Source organism: Leuciscus leuciscus (genome assembly GCF_965113295.1).
Source record: "Leuciscus leuciscus genome assembly, chromosome: 22".
NCBI lineage: Eukaryota > Metazoa > Chordata > Actinopteri > Cypriniformes > Leuciscidae > Leuciscus > Leuciscus leuciscus.
The window spans coordinates 23,341,487-23,368,143 of record NC_138746.1 but is presented as its reverse complement, the minus strand read 5'-3'; the positions used below and the strand labels follow the sequence as shown (position 1 = coordinate 23,368,143).

Sequence of the window (26,657 nt, the reverse complement as noted above, 5' to 3'; positions counted from 1 at the left end):
AAAGAATTGGGCCCAGTATGGACCCTTGTGGAACACCAGTTGATATTGTCTATTAAATTCGATTTAAAATTATCAATTTTTACTAATTGAGAACGGGAAGAAAGGTAAGATTTGATTAAATTTACAAAATGTATAGAAAAATTAAAATCATACAGTTTATGCAAAAGGTTATTATGGTTTAGAGTATCAAATGCTTTCTGTAAATCAAGAAATACAGCCCCTACCAATCCACCTTTATCCATTAATGCTTTTACCTTTTCTGTAAAGTAACATATTGCAGTTTCTGTTGAGTGATTTGCCCTAAAACCAAATTGCATCGGATGCAATGCTTTGGAAACGCACCCCTGGTCAAGCCTATCACTGGGAATTCACAACTTGTCGATTTTTTTAAATCATTTTCAAACAATTGTGGGACTATTTTTTATTTGCACATCAATTACCAAATTCTTGACATAATAGGCTACATTTAATATTATAGTATTTAGGTCTATTTCAAGTGTCTCCAGCAACAACAAAAAAACAACAACATCAAATTGTAATGAGATTGAAAGGAAAAAAACCCTAGGCTATGCATCAAAATGAGTATGAATGGTAAAGGGATGCAAACATGTATGGTCAAAAAAGAGAGGTTATCGAAGCCCTCGCCCCGCGGCAAATATCCAGATACTTACATAATTGTGATGAATTTAATCCTTTGTAAGTTATCATTTTGCAGTGTAAGATTACAGTTAACACCTTTAAATATTACATAATTGTATTATGTATTTTTATTAAACTTGTGCGTATGAGTGAGTCTATGCAGCAGCAAAAAGTAATTCTTGAAAAAATCTGCACAGTAATTTTATAAAATCTAAATAAATATGTTCATAAAAACAAATTACTATTAGTACTCTTATAAAATTCAATCAGGCAATCATACATTTCACAATTTTATATTTATATGTTAAGAATTCAGAAGTGTATATATTAATATAGCCTACACTACACTACACAGAAATAATATACAATTAAATTATGCTTATTTTAAACGTATTGTGCTGGCAAGGTATAAAAAAATATAGGCTTTAAATAATCTTTCAGTGCGCAAAACAATGATAATATGAAACGCTTCAAAACAGAGCGCACAAAGCGCGTATGCACATGCGCATCGCGGGTGCAGAATGATGTGCTCAAAGCAACATGGAGTCACGTGTGCAGCGCTGCGCTGCAAGTGCGCATTTAAAAGTTCACGGCACAAAGCGAAGACATGTCGAGCGCACAAATCCCTATGACAAATCCTAGAGTATATCTGTCCAACAGTTTATTGATAATTTGTTTCTTCACAGTTTTAAATTCCAGTTATTGTGCGTTTGATGCCGATTCATAGCCCTTGTGATGTGTGTGATCTAACGTTAACAGGCACACGGTAGCGAGTCGTTTAAAAACAGCAACAAACTACAACAAAATAAAGTCATTTTATGCAAATCCACAGTCTTTTATCTACAGATCAAGTATTATAATGTGAATATATCATATTGTAGAGAGTTTTACCGTGCATGTATGCTGCTGTAACACCTGACGAGGCGCGCGCGCTGTCTGAATAACGTTACTGAATGGAGAATGATTGACAGACACAGAGGAGGGAAAACTAGTTTCCGTAAACTTAAATTTAATGATGTAAATAGACTTCTCTTCTGTCCCTCACCTCTGTTTGCATCCCTGATGGTAGTAACTGAAAAAAGAAAGCATTTCGAAACTCAGAAACATATGTTTCGCAAAAGATATAACGTAGGCCTAGACTTACCTGAATGTCGATTTCGAGACCGTCGAAAAAGCCTCCTTGTAGCAGCAAGCAAATTCTCGTTCGATGAACTCTGCATAAGTTCCATTCTTGCTCTATTTGCGACATTAAAAATTCTATCAAAGGCAGAAACTGCCGCATCTAGCGTTACCTGCTCTGATGAAGCAGCTTCTTCCTCCATCTTACAATGACTGCTTTGCAGGCGTGAAAACGTGGGAGCAAGGGGAAACCGCTGACGGTTATTGTTGATATCAAGAATTGAATTGTTGATATCAAGAATTGAATTGTTGATATCAAGAATTACATTTTTGATATCAAGAATTACATTGTTGATATCAAAAATGTAATTCTTGATATCAACAATTCAATTCTTGATATCAAAAATGTAATTCTTGATATCAACAATTCAATTCTTGATATCAACAATTCAATTCTTGATATCAAAAATGTAATTCTTGATATCAACAATTCAATTCTTGATATCAACAATTGATTTTGAATGGCAGCCTATGGTGACATTTCACTAGTGAAAATACAATTACAGATATCAACAATTGAATTGTTGATATCAAGAATTCATATCCTGGAAATGAATAAAAGTTAAAACGGCTTGCCTTGTGGCATGACATCTCGTCACACCCCTACTCATTAATATTCATAAATTCATTACCATAGCTATTCTTACCTGTAAAAATGACATTTCTAGATATCTGTAATACTATTTTTACTAGTTAAAATAGTATTTAAGATATCTGTAATTCTATTTTTACTAGTTGCAAGGGCAATTTCAGATATCAACTTGTTTTTTTGATATCAATAATTACATTGTTACTAGTAAAAATGCAAATTCCTGATATCAAGAATTACGTGGTTACTAGTAAAAATGTCTAATCTTGATATCAACAATTAAATTGCTACTAGTAAAAATGTTAATTTTTGATATCTGAAAATGTATTTCTGATATCAATATAATTTCAGATATCTAGAATGGCTTTCTTACTAGTAACAATCACATTCATGATTTCAGAAATTAATATTGTCACTAGTGAAAATGGAATTCTTGATATCAAAAATGAACATTGTTACTAGTAGCAATTCAATTGTTGATATCAAGAATAGACATTTCAACTAGTGACAACTGAATTCTTGATATCAAAAATAAATGTTTTTACTAGTAAGAATTGTATTTCTGATATGTGAAACTGGAATTTTAACTAGTAAGAAATCAATTCTTGATATCAACAATTGATTTTGAATGGCAGCCTATGGTGACATTTCACTAGTGAAAATACAATTCTTGATATCAAGAATTATAGTTTTTACTAGTTGAAATTCAATTGTTGATATCAAGAATTATCATTTTAACTAGTGAAAATGTAAATGCTGATATCAAGAATTAGCATTGTTACTAGTGGAAATGTAATTCCTGATATCAAAAATTGCCATTGTTACTAGTAGAAATCTAATTCCTGATATCAATAACTATCATTTTAACTAGTGATAATGTAGTTGTTGATATCAAAAATTCGTATCCTGCGAATGATTAAAAGTCAAAACGGCTTGCCTATTGCCATTCCCAGGATATAAATTGTTAATATCAAGAATTATAGTTTTTACTAGTTGAAATTAAATTGTTAATATCAAGAATTATAGTTTTTACTAGTTAAAATTCAATTGTTGATATCAAGAATGAACATTTTTACTAGTTAAAATGTAATTCCTGATATCAAAAATTGCCATTGTTACTAGTAGAAACATTTTTCCTGATATCAAGAATTATAATTTTAACTAGTGAAAATGTAATTGTTGATATCAAGGATTCATATCCTGGAAATGAATAAAAGTTAAAACGGCTTGCCATAGACATCATCTATGGTTACGACGGCGTCGCTCTCTATTTGGGCGCACTTTTCGCGCATCTACACATTTAAAATAACGAACGTGAGAGCGCAAACATGTGAACGGCCCCTAAAGCAGCTCAGACGAAGTCGGTTATCGTGGCGATATGCAATATCATGGCAGCACCAAAGTAGAGTTAACATTAGGCAATTATTTCACAACCTTCATTATATGCACGTCGAAAAATTACCGAGGTCCTGAACTACATCCGCTCTATAAAAGTCCTGCGATATAGACAGCATTTCTATAAAGCTACTGATACATACGACAAACCAGAAAGAATCAAACAATTTATCACTGATATGGAATAAGAAAATAGCATGATTACAATAACATCAGACTTTTTTTAACTGTCATTATGAAATGTATTATAATTATATTTGTGCAATAGCTCGAATTAATATGAAATAATGTTAATTTCTAAAAACTGTATGCGCTAAACGATGTACATAAAAAAAAAAAACACCTGATTTATATTTTATCTAATTCCCTGACATTCCCCGCTTCTGATTTGCAGACACACTGAGGGGGCGGGGCATTACGTAAAAAACGACAAACGAAAAGGCCAATCATTTCGGCAAGAACGCGAGTATTTTGCATATGTCTCAGAATGCTTGTCACAACAGTAGTAAACCTTCTTAAAATGAACGTTTTTATTATTATTTTTATGTGCTCAAGATTTCTCATAAACAGTTCTATAACCAACTTGTTTTTTAACTTACAGCTCTTATCCTTAACTTTACCTACCGTCATGCACATTGATAGCCAGTATCCGAACTATAAATATAGGTTGTCCTAACAGTAAAATTATGTTGTCTGGGAATAAAAAACACCAGACAGAATGACTATATTGGAATGACACATTTATGAGCGTTTCAATTTTTGTTTTATGCACTTACATTTCTACATTTTTTCAATTATTTAAAATATCTTTATCAACTGTCATAAAACGGATTTACTGCTAAATAAATTCAATGAAATTAGGAGGGATCAACTGATCATCTAATTGTTTGATTGATTTAAGACAAATATTGTACACAAACTATCAAACTAATTGTATGTTTTTCATCAAGTTTATTCATCATCTGACAATAAATATTTCACACACCATTTTACGTTAGTGCAATGACAAATTAAAGCAGTTATTTTATTTTAGAAGCAAACATGTATTCGCAATGTCTAGTTTTTTTTATGAGTAATATTAGGGGTGGAACGGTAACGTTACATGTATTCGAAACGAAACGGTTCGGTGCTTAAATTTACACGGAGAAAACACGGTATAAAAGTAAATAAAACTCGCGTGCAAATTAATTAATGTAATGCGGAACTACTGTTAGATACGCGGGTTCTTTAGGGACACCTAATCTGTAGCCCCGCTTTAGCTCTGAAGCAGGCTGCGATGTAAAGATTGCAATGCTGGAATATATGGGTGTTTCTGCAACTACGGGCACTTTTAAGTCCCAGGAGTGAAATTTTAGATTTATGTTAAAATTTGTCATTTGATGTTTCATAAATATAAACGTAGTGTCAATGCACACCTTGACATAAATAATTATGAATAAATAATATGATTTAATGTAAAATTATGAAGCATTTATAGGTCCAAACACCATTTTTGCTCATGTCCCACACCCGTGGTTTCAATGTTGAGATACTTAAAATTAGCTCATTCTTTTACAATATGACATTATTTCTAATGGAATTGTTTAATATACAGATTCATTTACAGAATCTTAAAATTCTTTGTATTATTTACTGATCATTTTTATGATTTTTTTTAACTAAATGTGCCTGTCCCACACTTTTGAGTCCTTACCGCAACAATGAAAAAAAGCTTTTATTATGAAATTTTATCGAACACAAACAAGCCTAGTTTCTATGGAAACAGAAACTATCACTTGAGCACATTGCTGACAGACTGGACCACCACACTACCTCACTCACAGTCACAAGATAACAAAAAAATAAGGTAAACATCATCTTTTCTGCTCTAGTATTTATTGTGCGTCCTTACCATTCAGCTTAATAATTGTGTATTTATAACTACATTTTAAAAATAAATGTAGTTTACTGTTGAATTCATGTATATTAAGATGTTAAGATTCAAAACTAATGTGGTAGGCCTTGATAGCTGCCAATTAGCTAAAATATTAGCAAAAATGTCATTTCCGCAACATGTCTTTACCGCAGCAAATTTAGGTGTTGCGGTAAAGACCTTGTGTTGCGGTAGAGACAAATTCAAGGTGTACTGTATATTAAATGACAAAAATTCAGTATATTATTAGTACTGAAGTATATATTTGTAAATTTATTAGTATATATATATAAACATGCCATTTTTTACATTAAAAATTAAATTTTGTCCTTACCGACTCAAGATGTCATTACCGCAGCACTGCTCTATTTTCATTTTTTTTCACATTTTGATTTGCAAAAAAAATATTTTTACACTTAAGTTGAGATGATTAACACATTGAAATTGCAACATCTGTCATAAAAAGTTAATTATGTTATCTTTTGTGTGTATGGAAACAATTGACATCTAAGGTTACTGTAAATTTTTTACATGGCATAGAAAAAAACATGAAATTCCCTATTTTGTATATTCTTTTTTTATATCAGTATTTACAAAACTGCATCAAATTTGAAAAAGCTATTTAAATATGTAAAAAAAATGATAGAAATTACTAAAGAAAAATTTATAAAATGAACGTTATTGTAACATTGCGGTAAGGACACTTTTTAAGAAGATGACCCGAAAAACATCAAAAATAAACATGTTCCAGATTAAAATCTTAACGACTACATTCTATTTTGTGTAAATCTTTATATGTATTACAGACTGTGATGGTTAAAATTGAAATTCATAGAGGTTGATCTTTTTAAAATTGGGATAGTCAAAAGTGCCCGTAGTTGCAGAAACACCCATATATATTCGTGGGCGCGATCGAAAAGTAGCAAAGTGTTTACTTATATTTGTGTGCGTGCGTGCGTGCGTGCGTGCGTGCGTGCGTGCGTGCGTGCGTGTGTGTGATCATCATTATGTTTTGCAACAATTAGGTTGCGAAGGTCTTGAGACAGCTCTTTGCTTTTACCCATCATGAGATGTGTCTTGTGTGACACCTTGGCAATGACACCTTTTTGTAGGCCATCATTTGGGACTGAACCAGCTGTTATTAATTTCCACTGACAGGGGGCTGGATTGCTTTTTAATTACTGTAAGTTTTCAGCAGTTGTCTTGGCTTCCCATGCCTTTTTGCGCCTCCCTTTCTTCATGTGTTCAATACTTTTTCCCTGTGTCATTTCACATTATTACACATAACTTAATTTCTGAATTTATTTTTGTTTGTTTCTTTGTATGTATGGCTTACTTAGGTTGTTACCAACATCTGGTGAAAATTTCATGTCAATAGTCAAGTCAAGTTTATTTGTATAGCGCTTTTCACAATACAGATTGTATCAAAGCAGCTTCACAGTATTAAATTAAAATAATACAACAAAGTTTGTTTCAAGAGGAATTTATTGATTGATAAAATTAAATTAAATATCCCCAAAATATCCCCAATAGCACCTTTGGAAATATATTTACTGAGAAAAATGATGACGTGTTCAATACTTATTTTCCCCGCTGTGTGTATATATATATATATATATATATATATATAATATATATATATATATATATTTATTTATACATATTTATATATATTTATATTTATTTATTTATTTATTTAAATTTTTTTAGGTTACTTTTTACATCCTCGTTTTATTCAATTGTTTTCTAAGTGTTTTACGGCTTAATGTTCACTTAAAGGGATAGTTCACTTTGAAATAAAATATTGGTATGTTTTAGCTTACCTCAAGGGCATCCAATATGTAGGTGTCTTTTTTTCCGCAGTAGTTTCAATTTTGATCTTTTTAGGTCAAACCGTTCTTGTCTGTCAGTCATATAATGCAGGTCTATGGTCACCACCTCAAAGAGCATGCACAGAGTCCAAATTAAAACAATTCCCCATCGTCCAAATTAAACAATTCCCCATCGTAAGTACACATTGATGGCCTAAGACACGAAACGAGCGGTTTGTGTGAGAAAACGAACAGTATTTATATCGTTGTTACCTCTTGTACACAGCCACATCCAAGTGATCTGAGAGCGCGGGCGGGTATAGATATATACAATAGAAGTCGCCTTGGCTACGGTTTCGTTCCAATGAACTGCAGTAGCCAAGGCGACATCTAGTGTATATATCTATACCCGCCCGCGGCCGGGCATAGATATATCAAGGATGCAAACAGCGCGCTTTTCGGCGGCTCCCGCTTTTTTCACGTCAGTTTGGGTGACTTGGGTCTGAGAGCGTCTGATTATAATTTCACAAAGTCATCTGAAGCCATTTCATAGCTTAATGTGAGGGACAGAAGTCTAAATTAAATTACATAATTAAATTAAAGTTTACGGAAACTCGTTTTCCCTCCTCTGCGACTGTCAATCATTCTCCATTCAGTATTCAAACAGCGCGCGTGCCTCGTCCGGTTACAGCAGGATGCACGGTAAAACTCTCTCCAATGTGCGCAAGTGCGCATTTAAAAGTTCACATTATAATGTCGGCCGGTAGTAAATGTGCTTTAGAAATAAACGGAACTTGAACTTGATAATGTGAATATATAATATTCACATTATAATGTGAACTTTTAAAATGCGCACTTGTGCAGCGCTGCACACTGTGACTCCATGTTGCTTTGAGCACATCATTCTGCACCCGCGATGCGCATACGCGCTTTGTGCGCTCTGTTTTGAAGCGTTTCATATTATCATGGTTTTGCGCACTGAAAGATTATTAAAAGCCTATATTTTTTATACCTAGCCTGCACAATACATTTAAAATAAGCATAATTTAATTGTATTTTATTTCTTTGTAGTGTAGTGTAGGCTATATAAATATATACACTTCTGAATTCTTGACATTCATATATAAATATAACATTTTGAAATGTATGATTGCCTGATTGAATTTTATAAGAGTACTAATAGTAATTTGTTTTTATTAACATGTTTAGATTTTATAAAATTACTGTGCAGATTTTCTCAAGAATTACTTTTTGCTGCTGATTTATACACTCACTAAGTTTAATAAAAATAAATAATACATTTATGTAATATTTAAAGGTGTTAACTGTAATCTTACACTGCAAAATGATAACTTACAAAGGATTAAATTCATCACAATTATGTAAGTATCTGGATATTTGCCGCGGGGCGAGGGCTTCGATAACCTCTCTCTTTTTTGACCATACATGTGTTTGCATCCCTGATATATACAATAAAAGTCGCCTTGGCTACGGTTTCGTTCCAATGAACTGCAGTAGCCAAGGCGACTTCTATTGTATATATCTATACCCGCCCGCGCTCTCAGATCACTTGGACGTGGCTGTGTACAAGAGGTAACAACGATATAAATACTGTTCGTTTTCTCACACAAACCGCTCGTTTCGTGTCTTAGGCCATCAATGTGTACTTACGATGGGGAATTGTTTAATTTGGACGATGGGGAATTGTTTTAATTTGGACTCTGTGCATACTCTTTGAGGTGGTGCCCATAGACCTGCATTATATGACTGACAGACAAGTACGGTTTGACCTAAAAATATCAAAATTGAAACTACTGCGGAAAAAGACACCTACATCTTGGATGCCCTTGAGGTAAGCTAAAACATACCAACATTTAATTTCAAAGTGAACTATCCCTTTAAGGTAGCCTATGTCTAAAGAAATTGACTTAAAAAATAAACCTACGCTAAAGTAACTGGAGTGATGATTGTCACCACTATTTTACATTATCGCTCTCTATATGTTTTATTGAATTTATTTTTACAGGTCTACCATTATTATTCTTATGTTTTAAATGTCTAAACAAAAAAAAAAAAGGTTGTATGTTCCAGTACGTTATTTTTCTCAATACTACACGAGGTAATAAAACATTGTTAAGTTGGTGAATGGATCAGATTCTGCATAAATAACATTAGGCAATTATTTCACAACCTTCATTATATGCACTTCGAAAAATTCCCGAAGTCCTGACCTCGTGGACCTCAATGGTGGGTGCGCGCATGAGAAAGATAGGATCATTAGATGCGCAATATAGAGTTCTCAACGGGCCTGAAAATTACAACCCGACCCGACCCGGCCGGTGGCTTTTAAAGCCCGGACCCGATGTAACCCGACACATCAACATGAATTATCTGACCGAACCCGGCCCGCGGCCCGACGCTGGGTTATATCCGTTATAAACGGATCAACGCATTTATTTATTTTTTCTCATACACGTATTATCATGACCAGCAGACGGGAATTCAAATCAACCTTTAATATTCACGCCTTTTAACAATACAAACAACTGAAACAATAAACTTTAAATATATTAATAGGCTATATAAATATGCCTTAAATAAAAATCTTCACACAATAATAAATAAAAAGAACTCAAACATGTACCCAGCCAGCGGGCGGGCTACTTTTCACACCACACAATTTTTGAAGAGTTTTTAAACAAAATAGGCCTAGCCTACAAACATAATCGTATGCTTACTTTTATTTACTTTTCATCAACTCCATCTTCTTCTCCAGGCCAGGCTAAAGGCGTTCACGCAGCGGCGTCAGGTCTGCCTCCGCCCCTCTCCATGATGCACGTTGCACGCAGTAGCCAGCCTTTCTTTACGGTGCGATGATTAATAAATGTTTTTTTTTTTTTTTTTACTGAGCGGAAAAGATTAAGCCCGACGTCCGACCCGACCCGAGTCATTTGTTTATATTTTCGACCCGAACCCGCGGGTCCCGTCGGGTTTGTCGGGCCGACCCGACCCGTTGAGAACTCTAGCGCAATATATCGGGAGACATATGGAGTGGGTCAGACATGATTTTGACCACTTCATTAAGTTTTGTTTTGTATAAAACCTTTCTTTAAAGTGAACTTCATTTGTATAACTTGTATCTTAATTTTAACCAATGTTTCATCAACCAATCGCCTAGATTTAATAAATGAGAAGCAAATATAGCAGACAATACAATCAGGACATGGAGGCGCCGGCGCGATATTAAATTGCACGTGAACTGGAGGGAGTCTCATAAATGAACCGAAACTCAGCGTATATGCTACTTGCCAGGCATGAGATTTTATTTATATTTATATATATATTTGTTTATTAATTTTATTTTATTTTTTATTTTTTATATATATATATATATATATATATATATATATCTTGAAATGTCTACAATTAAGCAAAACAATTCAAAACAAATAGAAACAGACTACTCTCTTATGTAATCCGTATAAAAAGTGCATTTCTCTCTATAGGCGCGTTCACTACATTTGGACATTTTTGTGTAATTATATTTATTAAACGTGTAGAATACTTTCCAAACCGTTAAATATAGTATTATAAATGTTACATATAGTATTATGAATTCAGACTTTCATGATATTAAAAAAATGATCATTTTAGAATAACTTTTAAAATGGAGTGAACAAGGTTTTTCCGTGCACGGAATAGAAAACCCAGGGTGGATTACAGACCGCTTAGAGTACAGAGAGGAACGTGCTTTCGCTCCACTCCAGGCTTTGATCACATCCCCCTCAGCAGGGTGAATACACCTTATCTTTCCTTAATTTAAGACCTATTCAAACTGAAATTAAGACAATTATTACACTGTTTGAGAAAGGTATGCATAATTACAGCCTTAAAATTGTGAAAAGTGAATTTAAGACATAAGGACAGGCGGGAACCCTGCAATTGACGGAAATCCGTCGCAGACTCGCTGCAATTAACGGAAATCCGTCGTAGCGATGGAGAACTTTAATCCCTGTGAACCTCTAGTGTTTTAAAAACAAAACTTCATGCATTTTGCGGAAGAAATTATTTTTGGTTGTGCTTCAGCTGTGCGGATAAATATGGTTCTCTCTCATAACAAAAAAAACAACAAAAAACAGAGATTATCCTACTGCTCATAAAACATTTACAAATAGGCTTGAGAGATATAACCAGTTTAGATGAAAAGGATCTCAAGCTGACTAGCTGAATGTTATTGTATCTACATACCCATTAATAGACACAGAACTTCCTGCGCTACAACAACCCATAATTAAATGACCCTTCACAATAGATAATGTTTTACAATAAACTCCGTTAGAAAGCTACAAAAGGCAATTTATCGGTTCACCAGTTGAGTAATAAAACCACCATCTCAGCGTCGCCTTTACAACATTTCAAACCCCTCAATTCTTGCCATCTCCGAAAAGCCAAGCTAATGTTGATTCTTGTTTTATGACGAGCTCTGTCGTGTTCTCTTTTTGCCAGCAGACTCTCCTCTGATCAGTGTTTTTTTTTTTTTTTTTTTTTTGCACGCTCCATGATAAACTTTATTCCTCATTGAGACAACAAACCTATGTCACTCCCACATAGCATCTTTTCTCTACTTACAGATATGACTAGACATGCACAGGCGAGTGGCCTATGTACGCAATTTCCAGCGAAAACCATCCCGACCTGTCTAAAACAAACACTTATAGGCTTACCATAGTGAATTAGGGTAAGACAAAAAATATGTTTTGGAAGAAGGATTGAAAAAAGTTACATAATGTACGTTTAAGCTACATTTTTAAAAGACGCATCCTTTTTTATCAAAGTCATCAAATAATTATTAGAGTCACTGATCCTTAAAAATGTATAAATATATTTGCATTACATAACAAAATGTAAAAACTTAAAATGTGGTTGTCAAACATTTCTGTAGCTACTCTGCTAGGACATTTGCTAATATGATTGAACATTCTGAGATGGCTGAGATGTACAAACACTATTTGGGGCCACTGCATATAGACAGAATTTGGGTGGTGAGTTGGAGGTGTTGGTTTACCCGAGTAAAAGGAGGCTTCTCTCAGGAAACGTGTAATCTTGTAAACTCTGGCTGTTGGATGTCTGCTCTACACCTATTACCCAATATCCCTCTCTCTTCTTCAGCTGCAGGTAATCTGACAACTCGGCGGGCTTCACCTGGAAAATGAAGGCAGATAACTTGAGATTTCTGAACAGCTTCATTAATCATGACAGATTCAATCAACAGAATGCTCATTTTCTACATTTCACCCCACAAAACCGAGCTTCTGATGGTTTTGTGTGGTACATATTTGGCTGATGTAATGCATGATTATTCAGAATAACATCTCTAGGCTTATTTCAACTCACACTTAGAGGAAATATGAAAATATAACTATTTCTTTAAAGCTACAGTGTGTAATTTCTGCACCCCTAGTACCACAATTGTGGAAACAATTGATTTTGAAAAAAAAAAACCACACAATTTTTGCAGTTTGGATTAGTTTTGAGCAACTGATATATTTGTCAAAAAGGCTGCAAAATAAACTGAACAGAATTGATACTCTATACAAATAAAGAATCTATATCTGGCCAGAAATAAAAACACACCTCAAGCATTGGCAGCCACAACTCTGAAGACACACTGAGCGCCTGGAACTGTTTATCATTAACGTGTCGCAAACTGTCCAGAACCAGAGCTTTGGCCCCAAAGATCTCACACGTCCTGCACAGACCTGGAAAAGACACACAAACACTTGCGGTTTAGTCCTCTGATAATCTTAATAGTAACACGTCTAGATAGATAGATATTTTTATATTTCATATTTCAAATAAATGCTGTTCTCTTGACTTTTTATTCATCAAATAATCCTTAGAGGGGGGAAAAAAGCAGCACAACTGTTTTCAACATCAAATCAGAATATTAGAATGATTTATGAAGAATCATGTGACACTGAAGACTGAAGTAATGATGCTGAAAAATCAGCTTTGATCACATGAAAAAAAAAAAATCTAAAATATAGTAAAATATAATAAAATAGAATACAATTGCAATGATTTTAAATTTACAGTATTTTTGATCAAACAAATAAATGCAGTCTTGGTGAGCATAAGAGATTTCTTTCAAAAACACATCAAATAAAACATTTCACATATATTATATGATACAGACATTCATATTCATCTGTGGTTTCTTTTATCAGTCTTATTGAAGGCAACTGAGCGCTGATATTTATTCATAGAATGTGACTGAGATAAAGCATGAATGAAAACCATATGCCTATCAAACAAACAATAGTTGGCTTGTGCAGAATGTTTGAATGTGATGAATGAGCCTTTTTTGATGAGCTTGTGTTAAAACAGATTTGTTGGTTGATTCAGAAGGGAAGATGTGTGTGTTGAATGTCTCTGTTATAGTTGCAATGATGACATTCAGAAAACAACAAAGATCAAACAGAATGAAAACAGTGTGAGACACACTAGCATCTGTCACAGCAAAGACAATGAAGACCATAACAGGATGCACTCAATAATAGGCCTATGTTTCGCCAGGAATCTGGTGATATGATATGCATCACAATTTGATATATTGTGGTACTGCAAGAAAGGTGATAATATATTGCACTATTTCTTGTTGAATCAAATTTTAGGGAACACCTATATGCATAAAACTAGAGCAAAAACTCGTATTTCATTTTATTTAATCAAAACAGTGGGATCTGCATTTATATCTATATCACTAATCACTATTTTCTTTAGGTATATATTAGTTCTGGGCAATGATTAATCACGATTAATCCAGGGTTGCTGCACACTTTTTAGAGTCCAATTTAGGGCTAAGACCTTTTTAAGACCTGAAGAAATCAAAATTAATACCGTACATTAGGGGCGAAATTTCAATATAGTTTTGTTGATAATAATTAGATGATATTTTACTGATTGTATGTTTGTACTGGTACCATGGCTGGTTTAGGCCTGTTGTTGACAGCAGACTCACAAAGAAATTCATATTTTTCATATTCTATGCAGTGGTCAGTTCAAAGAAGTGACAGAAATTAACATTTTTATTAAGGGGTGATATTTGCCACCTTAAATTGATTTCCAGGAGCATTTTCACCTATGGACATTTTTTTCTAAAAGATAATATGTATGCGAATTAGATAGTTTTAATTTGGAAAGCATTTAGATATGTTTAAGTCAAAGTGTCATCTAAAAATTCAAACACAAGACTTTTTATGGCCTAAAATTAAAAAAAATCTAATTTAAGACTTTTTAAGGATTCACGGGAACCCTGTTATCACATCCAAAATAAGTTTAAGATAATATAAAATAAAAATATATTTAAGAAATATTTGCATGTGTGTATATATATATATATATATATATATATATATATATATATATATATATATATATATATATATAAAAATACATAATTTATATTATACATAAATATTTTATATCTAAATAACACATTTTTCTTAAATATATACATGCATATGTGTGTATTTACAAAATAATTATTCACAGTATACACACAAAAATTATGTAAACACAGACTTATTTTGGATGCGATCAATCGTTGCCCAGCACTAGTGTATATATGTGTATATATGTGTATATATATATATATATATATATATATATATATATATATATATATATATATATTACAGACAGAAACAGAAAGTGCATAGTCCAATCCATGACTACATGACACTGTTTTATATTCAATACTGTAAAGCTGCTTGTTTTAAAGCAATCTATTGTATAAAGTGCTATATTAAATATGCCTTCACTGGAGTGCTGAATTGCTGAGCTCGTTCAAACATCCACATCGATATGATCAGATGTTTTCTAGGGTTTAGCCATCATAAACAATTTTATTGATCCCTTCTCCTATATAATATTACTATCATTAATTTTGTCTATTTGTCTTACCGCCCAGATTGGTGGGCTTGTCGATGAGTGATGCGACCACCAGGAGGTTGCTGGTGAGTTTGCCCAGGCGTGCTGCCCTCTGCTGGGCCATGAGCTCAGGCTCCTGCTCCTGGACGCTCATCTTCCACGGGGTGATTTTCTTCTGAACTTCTGCCCAGCGCTCGTCCTGCTCCAAAACACCTATCAGACATATAACATGTGTGCTTGTAATGTAATGATTTCACTCTTCTTCTAACAAATTAGCTGGTGCTGTAAAACACTGAACATTAGAGCTGACAAGACCGTATCCCTCACACTGATTGAAACCAGGGAAATAGCTGAAGATTCTCATGGTTTTTATAAGTGTGGTGAGGTTCCTGCTCTCTGCTGCCCTCATGTGGTGATTACCTTTGTCCTGCTGGATCCAGTCACCAGGCTGGAGTTCACAGAGATCCCTCACACGGTTCTTCAAAGGCAGGGCGGCGCACATCGGGAAGACAACAAAACTCTCAAATTTCCACAGTGGAAGCCACTCATCTTCTGACAACTCGGAGAGACTGGGAAAGGTCTGGAATATTGTCTGGAGAAGCAGAGAACGTGATGCTGATGGATTATGACAGGTCAGAACAAATGACATTATACACAGACAATAGGAAAAAAAGGTGTGTGTGTGTGTGTAAAGGAATAGAATATACAGTTTGTACAGTATAAAAATCATTACACCTATGGAGAGTCCCCACAAAGATAGCAAAACCGTGTGTGTGTGTGTGTGTGTGTGTGTGTGTGTGTGTGTGTGTGTGTGTGTGAGAGAGAGATCTCACCTCAACACTGTAATCCCTGATTGGGTGGAAAGCACTGAAGAAGAAATGCTCCTGGATTCTAGACCAATTTTTCATTGCATTTCTGTGGAGAAAAAAAAATATATATATTTTTTACAAGTCTCTGGTATCTCCAGGTTTCTTCTGAGAATCTAAGAAAAACCAGTCCCAAAATTTGTCGCTATAATTTAGGATCGCATTCACAGGTCTATTAAACCCTGTAAAGCAGATATGGAGTTCATATTAAAGGGATACTCCACCGAAAAATGAAAATTCTGTCATCATATATACTCACCCTCATGTTGTTTCAAAACTGTATGAATTTCTTTCTTCTGCTGAACAGAAAGGAAGATATTTAGAAGAATGTAGGTAACCAGACAGTTTTAGATACCATTGACTTCCATAGTAGGAAAAAAAAATACTATGGAAGTCAATGGTATCTAAAACTGTCTGGTTACTGACATTCTTCTAAATATCTTCCTTTCTGTTCAGCAGAAGAAAGAAATTCATACAGGTTTGAAACAACATGAGAGTGAGTATATGATGACAGAATTTTCATTTTTCGGTGGAGTATCCCTTTAAAGGAGGAAAAAACACTAGTTTTATTCAGAGGCCCAAACTGAGCAAAAAAATATGTAATTTGGTGCACTTGCTGATAAAAAATTCTGATAGACTTAAAGGTCCTCTAAGCGATGTCACGCGTTTTTTAGGCTAAAACATTTTTTGTCACATACAGCAAACATCTCCTCACTATCCGCTAACTGCCTGTCCCCTGAACACACTGTAAAAAAAACACGGTCTCTGTAGACAGCCCAGGCTCCACAAACGGCAAGAAAAACAGACTGGCCCAGCCTGGGAATCAAGCTAGCCTCTGTTTTGTTTGACAATACTTCGAACAACAAGTGACATCACCCAACATCGTTTAGAGCACCTTTAATGTAAATTAATGAGATCTGTATCACAGTATAGCAGACTACTTACATAAAATGGTTATAAATATCTGTTGTCACTCTGTATCTCCCAATAATATGCGTTAGATTTTTCTGATCAAAGCTCTGTAGTTTTTATTGTGGGGGGAAAACATATGATGACTGACAAATATACGTTCATTGAAAGCCTGAAGGTCACAATTTAATATGATCTTTCTAAAAAAAATTATGTATGGATAATCAATTAAACCTAAATAGCTTCAGTCCAATAAGTGTTCATCTTGAAATATTAAAGTTCTTAAATTTACTAAACAAAAATCAGTAAAGATTTCCGATTTCCCACGGCCTGAAGGGGGACATTTTTACAGTTCTATTAAAAGGCCTTTTGCTTGCTAAAAAAGCATAAACTATCAATTAGACATCAGAAGGCATTTTTCAAAGTTGATCATGTCGACAATTTAGAGGCCTTAGAAATTCCCGAATCAAATAAGATGAAGTGCGCTTTACAGGGTTAATGAGTGAATCTTTTCTCCCCCAGTGTTCTGCATGGCTTCAGCCTGCTGTAAACAGGCCTGGACCACCGTGGTCAGCCCACCCAGGTTTTCCTCCAGGGCACGGGCGTCCTCCAGCTCCCACACCCTCTTAAGGGCGAGCAGGGCATAGAGACGAACGCTGAAGTTATGACTGAAACACCACTGCAGGCTCACCTCCACCGCTCTACGCCACTGCACCTCCTGAGAGAAAACACAAATAAATGTTGATTTCTTCCTGTTCGCAGAGGAAGAAATTAGATTAAAATGATAAAAACTGCACCTTATCTTGCAGTTTCGGGAAGAGGACGTTCAGGTGCACGAGGACAGAGAAAAAAGTGCAAATGCTTGTTCTTGTCTTCTCATGCTCCTGCAAAACAAATTATTTACCAGTAAATAGACATATCTACATAACTCAAGCTGCTGTGTGTAACATTTTAGGTGTTAAAATACTTCCTCCTGTCCGAGTTTAATCTAGTTCTTTTTTTCTACCGCAGAACTTGGAATGAGAAGCATTCAAGCCTGGTTTTGTTGCGTATGTGTCGCACCTGTTTGTAGATTGAGGTTTGTGAGTTAATAAGTTCAGACTCACCAGACTGAAACAGTTCCACAGGTTCTGGATGCGAGACGGGTTCAGATGGAGGATCAGGATCAGGGTCCATTCGATCAGGTACTTGACGGATGCTTGGTTACTGCAGAACCCGGCCTCACACACGTGACTCAACACACAGTCCGACACAAACTCCTGTGGCAGATAACAAAGTACACTATTAAAGTGACTATATAAGTCTTACCTGCTAGAAAAACATAACTAATTTTCATATGGAAAAACTGAATTTAATTTTTTTTACAAACACACACATATATTTTTTTTACATTTCTTCTACACACACACACATATATATATATATATATACATATATGTACACATATATATATATACATACATATATATGTATGTGTGTGTGTGTGTGTGTGTGTGTGTGTGTGTGTGTGTGTGTGTGTGTGTGTGTGTGTGTGTGTGTGTGTGTGTGTGTGTGTGTGTGTGTAAATAGAAAATGGTTTGATTTTAAAAAAAAAGGTTTAATAATTTATATAAAATAAATTGCATTATATATATATATATATATATATATATATATATATACATATACACACACATATACATACATATATATATATATATATATATATATATATATACACACACACACATACATGATCTATACATCATATATATCTATACATTAAAAAATCTAATTCAAATATATATATTGCAATTTAGATTGCATCTCATGTTTGTAAAAAAAAGAAGAAAAAAAGAAGATTACAAACAAAACAAAAATAGCAAGATTGTTTTATTTAGTATAGACTGCATTAGTGCTCGCCCACTGTTTCAGCAGCGCTGGTTCCGGAAGAATTTTTTTCATTCATTTTTCCCATAGGGATTTAAAAAAAAGTTTTTGATAAAGTATTATAAGCCATGAACCAAGCCAATCAGCCATGAGGTGAATCATAACTTTACAAACTTCGATTTGAAGCAAAAAAATAAAAACTTTCGGTACAAGACTGTGTATTTTATGGCTTTACGGCTGAGAACTACAATCCAGTAAGGCTGTCTTTAATGGTTTATAAGTTATTGTTAAAAATCAGTTTCCCTATGGTGAAAATGAATAGAGAAAGTATTTCCGGAACCCAACTGTTGCACTCTATTACAAATAACAGCCTTTATATATATATATATATATATATATATATATATATATATACATATATATATATATATATATAAAGTCGTCATTATAGAATATTTAATTAATTCATATTTTTTCTTCATTGTGCCCGTCTAACTATGTAGGCCTGTTATACATCCACTAGATTTAATCGAGTAATGTTTAGTAGAAATGACTGAATGTTAATATTACTTTGTGAGGTTGTTATCAAATTGGTATCGGCCAAAATCCTTGAAATCCAAGTGTATTAATATGCATGTGCGTGTGTGTAGAGATCTAACCAGTCTGAGTTTATGCAGTAGCAGCAGCAGCGTCTGCCACACACGGTTCTTCACTCTGTGCTGGATGGAGTTGCTATAGTAACGTACTTTGGATTTTGAAATCTCGGCATCCTGAGGGAAGGAAAAGAGAAACAGGAGGGAACTTTAATCATAAACACATGCAATAACCATGAGAAGAACAGAACAGAATCAAACACACACTCATTGTTTTCAGGAAGTGCTTTCTTTAAGAATTGAACACCCAATTTCCAGTAAGAGCTGTAGTTAAGAACTGAACACAAACCTTCCTCAGTAATCGTTGCACGAGCTCTTCCATCAGACGCTGGTGGAGACGATTAGATGGATTCAAGCGGCAGAGAAAAGCCAAAGCACACACTCGAGGAAACTGATCGTCTCTGTTATCACTGGAAATGAGATTCAGAATAATAAATGTAAATCAGCATCAAAGTATTTGACATGCTACTGTATGAGGAAAAGTACAATGAATATATTTAATTCAAGTAGTTTTGAACCAGTCTATTTATAAAAGTCATGCTTAGTCAATGATGCCAACCTCTAAAATGTGCATACCACAACATTTCTTCACAATTATGGAATGCTTTAATGAAACATTACTCACTAGTGTATCAAAAGTGACAACTATCTTACATTACAAACAGCTAGTGTTGTGGTTTACCTGCTGACAGCTGTGTTTGCTGCACAAGTATCACCAAATTGCTCAACATAGCTTTGAACCTCCTGAACAAGCCTGAAAGCAAGAGAATAAAGGAAAATAAATGAATAAAATAATAATAGTGTGTGTGTATATATATATATATATATATATTGATTTATTTATGCACATATGCGTATGTATTAGAGCAGTCAAATAGATTAATATAAAATATTATATAAAAAGATATGGGTATTATAAAAAGACAAATACTACGGCTGCATGATATCGAAAGAAAATGCGATATTCGATACGATAATGCTTAAAGTGTGTAAAATTAATTTAAATGATCTTTAAAATATATTCAAAATGATATAACCTACATACGTGTTTCACATTCTTTTTGTGACAAGAAAACATCCCAACAACTTCTGAAAGTGAACATCAGTGTTTTACTGTAGCATAAGTATAAGTGTTATTTTAACATCAGTGTAAACTACGGGGTTTAGGGTTTCAGGTTATCCTACATTAGGTTTATTTAACAGCAGAAACTGAATAATCAAATTTAAAAATAAAACACGGCTTAGTTTTCACTCTATGAATTAAATATCGGCTATATATACTGATTCTTATTAAAGCTACAAAAGTTATGCAGCAAAGAGCAGTGAGTGATTTTTGGTCTATTGCTCATGACCCCAGTTATTGCAAGCCGTTGCGATATGCATATACATTTGCGATATTTCGATATATTGTGCAACTTTTGTAACTTACATACTTTGTTACTATATATATATATATAGGGGTGGAACGGTACACAGAAGTCACGGTTCGGTTCATACCTCGGTTCAGACATCACGGTTGGGTACGAGCTCGGTACAATGGAGGGAAAAGCAAAACAAAAATGCAGAAGGCTTGTGCATGTCTCAGGCTGTACCACCAAAGGAAAATAAATTACTTAAGCCTTGTATTTTTTAAATAAGTTTTATTAATAAAGTAAAGGCATAGAACCAGTTTATTTGTAGTGCACTGACAATAGTTTTATATAATTAGTTTATTAATTAAATTAATAAAAAGACAAAAAGACCTTGAGATATGTTTGGTAATGGTACCTGAATGAATTGAAAATGTATTTGCTTTTTAATTAACAGTAACTTAAACACTTTGCAGTTTGAATGATGTCCTGTATAAAAAAAATGACGGAGTATGTTTTCATTTTCCACTGTTCGATCGCGCCCACACCTCACACACACACACACACACACACACACACACACACACACACGCGCGCGCACACAAATATAAGTAAACACTTTGCGACTTTTCGAACGCGCCCGCGCCTCTCTCTCTCTCTCTCTCTCTCTCTCTCTCTCTCTCTCTCTCTCTCTCAGCGTTGCACATCGCTGCCTGCTTCAGAGTAAGCACCGAAACGTGACACCCGGCCGTACCGTTTCGGTTCAATACGAAAACATGCATGTACCGTTCCACCCCTAAAAGCTACTGATACATACGACAAACCAGAAAGAATTAAACAATTTATCACTGATATGGAATAAGAAAATAGCATGATTACAAAGTCTAACATCAGCCTTTTTTGAACTGTCATTATGAAATGTATTATAATTTACAATAGATCGAATTAATATGAAATAATGTTATTTTCTAAATACTGTATGCGCTAAACAATGATGTACATAAAAAAAAAAAACCTGATTTATTTGTAATCCAATTCCCTGACATTCCCCGCTTCTGATTTGCAGACAGACTGAGGGGGCGGGGCATTACGTAAACAACGACAAACGAAATGGCCAATCATTTCGGCAAGAACGCGAGTATTTTGCATATATCTCAGAATGCTTGTCACAACAGTAGTAAACCTTCTTAAAATGAACGTTTTTATTATTATTTTTATGTGCTCAAGATTTCTCATAAACAGTTCTATAACCAACTTGTTTTTTAACTTACAGCTCTTATCCTTAACTTTACCTACCGTCATGCACATTGATAGCCAGTATCCGAACTATAAATATAGGTTGTCCTAACAGTAGAATTATGTTGTCTAGGAATAAAAAACACCAGACAGAATGACTATATTGGAACGACACATTTATGAGCGTTTCAATTTTTGTTTTATGCACTTACATTTCTACATTTTTTCAATTATTTAAAATATCTTTATCAACTGTCATAAAACGGATTTACTGCTAAATAAATTCAATGAAATTAGGAGGGATCAACTGATCATCTAATTGTTTGATTGATTTAAGACAAATATTGTACACAAACTATCAAACTAATTGTATGTTTTTCATCAAGTTTATTCATCATCTGACAATAAATATTTCACACACCATTTTACGTTAGTGCAATGACAAATTAAAGCAGGTCTTTTAGAACTGACGATCAAAACGTCTCGATCGCCCCCGGTGACTGGTCCTAGTAAAGGTCATAAGCCCCGCCTCCCCGTGTTATTCTCCACCGTGAGACCAACTAAACAATTAAATTACACTTCAAATATCTTTTTTCCAAAGGTGGTTTCTGTCATTTACTGTAGTTTTTTTTATCACGCTGATGTAAGTTCAAGTGTCTGTTTTTTAAATAAGCTTGTTTTTAGTTAATTACGCGATGCTATAAAAACGGTGATGTAACGTCATGATTGACAGCTGTGATTGACAGGTTCTATAAGTAGTCACTGATGCACCAACAGACTTTTTATATATATATATATATATATAAAAAGTCTGTTGGTGCGTATATACATATATATATATATATATATATACATATACACAGTATATATAGAGTTGTTAGTATTTTTTCAAAATATTTATTCTGTATTTATTTAAATATTAATATAAACATTTTACTATTTGAATATCTTTCTTAATGTTGTTCAAATTGACCTTTGGTCTCTTCTGAACACTGGGCCGTACACACAGGCCTCAGTCAGGATGTTGAGGTGTAAGAGAGCCGTACTGAACACAGCGTCTGACTGGACACCCTCTGCTGGAAGCCACGTCTCACAACAATGCTGGATCAGAACATTAAACACCCCTGATCGGACCTGAGCCAACTCCATGAGCTCACTCAAAATCTGTCAAAAACCAGAAAGCTTTTATTATATACACTAGCTATATATATTTTTGATCAAAATATGTTGTGGATGTAAAGGGAGAAGGCGAAGTGCTTGTAGATCTTTCCCTGACCTGTTGTATGCAGGCCGTGATGCTGGGGTTCTGTTCCTCTGTGAGCTGCAGAAGCCCATGGTCAAAAGCTAAGCGCACGAATCCCTGCAGTGTGGACCAGAAGTCATGAGGGTTTGTGCTCAGAGCCTGAACCACCTTCCATGATGCACATACGGCCTCGACGCACAGAGATTCTTCACACTGCACCATCTGCTGGTGAAAATACACCCATGAACTAAACACGCATCACAACAACATAACCTGTCCGTAAAAAGGCACAGAAAAATAATATACACACATATATTCTTTTTTTTACCAACAGAAAATCATATTTCTACAATTGTAAAATTCCCTGAAATTCCTGGTGTTGTTATAATGTTACTGACACTTGTTTGGCACAAGAAACCTCAACTAAGATTATCAGTTGACTTTAAGGAAGACTACTTAGATAACAGTGGAATATGTATTTGTTGCCCTTTAAATCTGAAATGATAATTGTAACGTACTCTAAAGTACACCGAGGAGTTCATCTGTTTTGTGTTTCAGATTCCAATGGACGAACAGCTTGTCATTTTTCATCACAGAAGTTGACGGCCCGGTTCACGTTGCAAATCACCTTTTACCGTACCCGTTTAAATACCCGTATCTCCTCTGTCCCGGAAGCTTTTTGCTAGATTTGTTTGACTGCTGCCATCTTGAACACACCTTGTTAGCGCGAATCTGTGTTTTTGTGATTACATGCTGTTGCTAGAGTTTATTATGTGTTCCTTTACAGTACTTGCCCGATGCATTCTATGTTATCATGTATATGTGGATGTAAAGTGTCCAGTTGTGTATGTTCTGTCGGTAGCACTTTAAGTCCTGTTCCAAATGTTCATACTATGTACTTATTATAGTAACTAAAATAACTGGGTAATAACTAGGTACTAACACTGAACCTACCCCTAAACCTAACCTTAAAGGGATAGGTCACCCAAAAATGAAAATTCTGCCATCATTTACTCACACTCAAGTTGTTCCAAACCTGTATGAATTTCTTTTTTAACACAAAAGAACATATTTTGAGCAATGTCGGTAACCAAACAGTTGAGGGGCCCCCCACTGACCTCCATAGTATGGGGGAAAAAATACTATGGAAGTCAATAGGGCCCATCAACTGTTTGGTTACCGACATTCTTTAAAATATGTTCTTTTGTGTTCAGCAGAAGAAAGAAATTCATAAAGGTTTGGAACAACTTGAGGGTGAGTAAATCATGACACAATTTACATTTTTGGATGAACTATCCCTGTAACCCATGTAATTACCTTACATTACCCAGTGTAGAACACTTCCTGTAAATTAAAGTGCAAGTTTCTCTCTTCTCAAGTCGTCACGTTGTGTGAAGGCTGAAGAGGAGCAAGTAGGTAAGCAAGTCGTGCAACATTCATTGTGCACCACATAGGAACGTCCCGTTGTATTAGACACACTAGGTTTAGGAGAGAGCGCCACACCCCTGTTTGTTTTGTTTATTTTAATATTTAGAATAGTTTAGTTAGGGCGTTTCACACTGAAGACTTTTCTGTTCTACATTTTATTTAATTGTCAGTTTAGTTGATAAAACTAGTTAGATGAGTTTCATTTATTTATTTTGTTTGGTACCTCTCATGCTCGCCTTCCTATCTTAGGTTGTTATTTGTATTGTTGTTATTTGTCTCTTGTAAATATAGATTTTTCACCTTTTTAACTTGGCACTGAACACAAAAATAAACCTTTTAATTTAATTCAAGAGTACAGTCTATGTCCTTCTCTTTTGCTTCCCCACCTGTGGCAGGACTGATGCCATGAAGTCCAGCACCGGGAGAACGAGATGGCCAGGCAATAATGCCAGAGCGTCCACCGCAGCCCTCAGGACCTCAGGAGCTTCAGGAGCCCGGACGGTCCCAGCAGACTTCTGCAGGAAACTCAGACACGTCCACTGATCTCCAATAAACTGGGCCACAATTCGCCCCCAGTCCTTCAGCAAGAGGCCATCTTCTGGATGACTGGAGTAAACACACATTCATAAATGAATAAGTGATAATCCTCCTCAGAAAAGAAAACTTTGATAAAAGTTCTCCTCCATATGGATGTGGAAGATTATGATAGAATTGACATTTTTGGGTGAACTTTTCATTGAAGACCCACAGCAGCCATGATATAAGTAGGTAGCTTATTTAAGATGTTTTGGTAACACTTTACAAAAAGGTCCCATTAGTTAAATCCTAGTTAGCATTACCTAACATTAACAATGAGCAACACTCTTTGTTAAGGTTAGTTCATAAAAATAACAAATCTTCATTGTTAGTTCATAATATTAGATACAACTTAATTGTAATAATGTTTTGGTAAATGTTGATATTAACTGAGGTTAATAAATGCTTATTTTTCATTGTTAGTTTATGTTAACCAATGTAGTGTGTAATGTAATGTAAAATTGGTAAGTTCACCCAAAAATGAAAATGCTGTCATTAATTGCTCACCCACATGCAGTTCTAAACCCGTAAGACTTTTGTTCATCTTCAGAACAGATCTTTTTGATGAAATCTGAGCTTTCTGTCCCTCCATGTCCCTCCAATAAAAGCCTAAATTCAATCTGTTCATCATATAAAGCGATCATGTCGCTTCAGAAAATTTGGACTAAACGGCTCAATTCATATGGATTAGTTTTATGATCTCTTTATGAACTTTTTGAAGCGTCAAAGTGTCAGTTGAGTAGCTGTCAATGGAGGGACAGAAAGCTCTCAGATTTCATTAAAAATATCTTTATTTGTGTTCTGAAGATGAATGAAAGTCTTACGCATTTGGAACGACATGAGGGCGAGTTTGGGTGCACTATCCCTTTAACTAACAAATGGAGCCTTATTACAAATGGAGCCTTATTGCAAAGGTCTACCAAAATTGTTTTAGAGCTTGAACAGACCTGACTGTCGCAGTTGTGGGCTTCAGTAATGTCTGGTTGAGATGCAAAAAACATCCAAAATTACACGGAAACAAATATATATATGGAAAATATACTGGGAAAAAAATGAACCAACACAACTGAG

General features: G+C 34.6%; 1 protein-coding gene and 1 long non-coding RNA gene across 2 annotated transcripts in view; both read right to left on the bottom strand.

Moving 5' to 3' along the window:
* The window catches only part of LOC309486905 (putative methyltransferase TARBP1), a 63,441-nt gene that overhangs the window by 18,048 nt on the left and 18,736 nt on the right, over window positions 1-26,657 (bottom strand). Inside the window, 15 exon segments of the mRNA XM_082154373.1 lie at window positions 12,591-12,727; window positions 13,160-13,284; window positions 15,491-15,670; window positions 15,878-16,049; window positions 16,291-16,372; window positions 17,724-17,950; window positions 18,030-18,116; window positions 18,339-18,491; window positions 19,761-19,871; window positions 20,044-20,164; window positions 20,437-20,508; window positions 23,313-23,503; window positions 23,616-23,804; window positions 25,397-25,616; window positions 26,534-26,627. Coding sequence (XP_082010499.1) covers window positions 12,591-12,727; window positions 13,160-13,284; window positions 15,491-15,670; window positions 15,878-16,049; window positions 16,291-16,372; window positions 17,724-17,950; window positions 18,030-18,116; window positions 18,339-18,491; window positions 19,761-19,871; window positions 20,044-20,164; window positions 20,437-20,508; window positions 23,313-23,503; window positions 23,616-23,804; window positions 25,397-25,616; window positions 26,534-26,627 — 2,161 coding nt within the window.
* Window positions 2,710-4,250, bottom strand: LOC309487055. Its single transcript, XR_014201741.1, has 2 exons — window positions 3,233-4,250; window positions 2,710-3,102 (listed from the first exon to the last, which is right to left on the bottom strand). It is a non-coding gene; the product is annotated as an uncharacterized lncRNA (long non-coding RNA).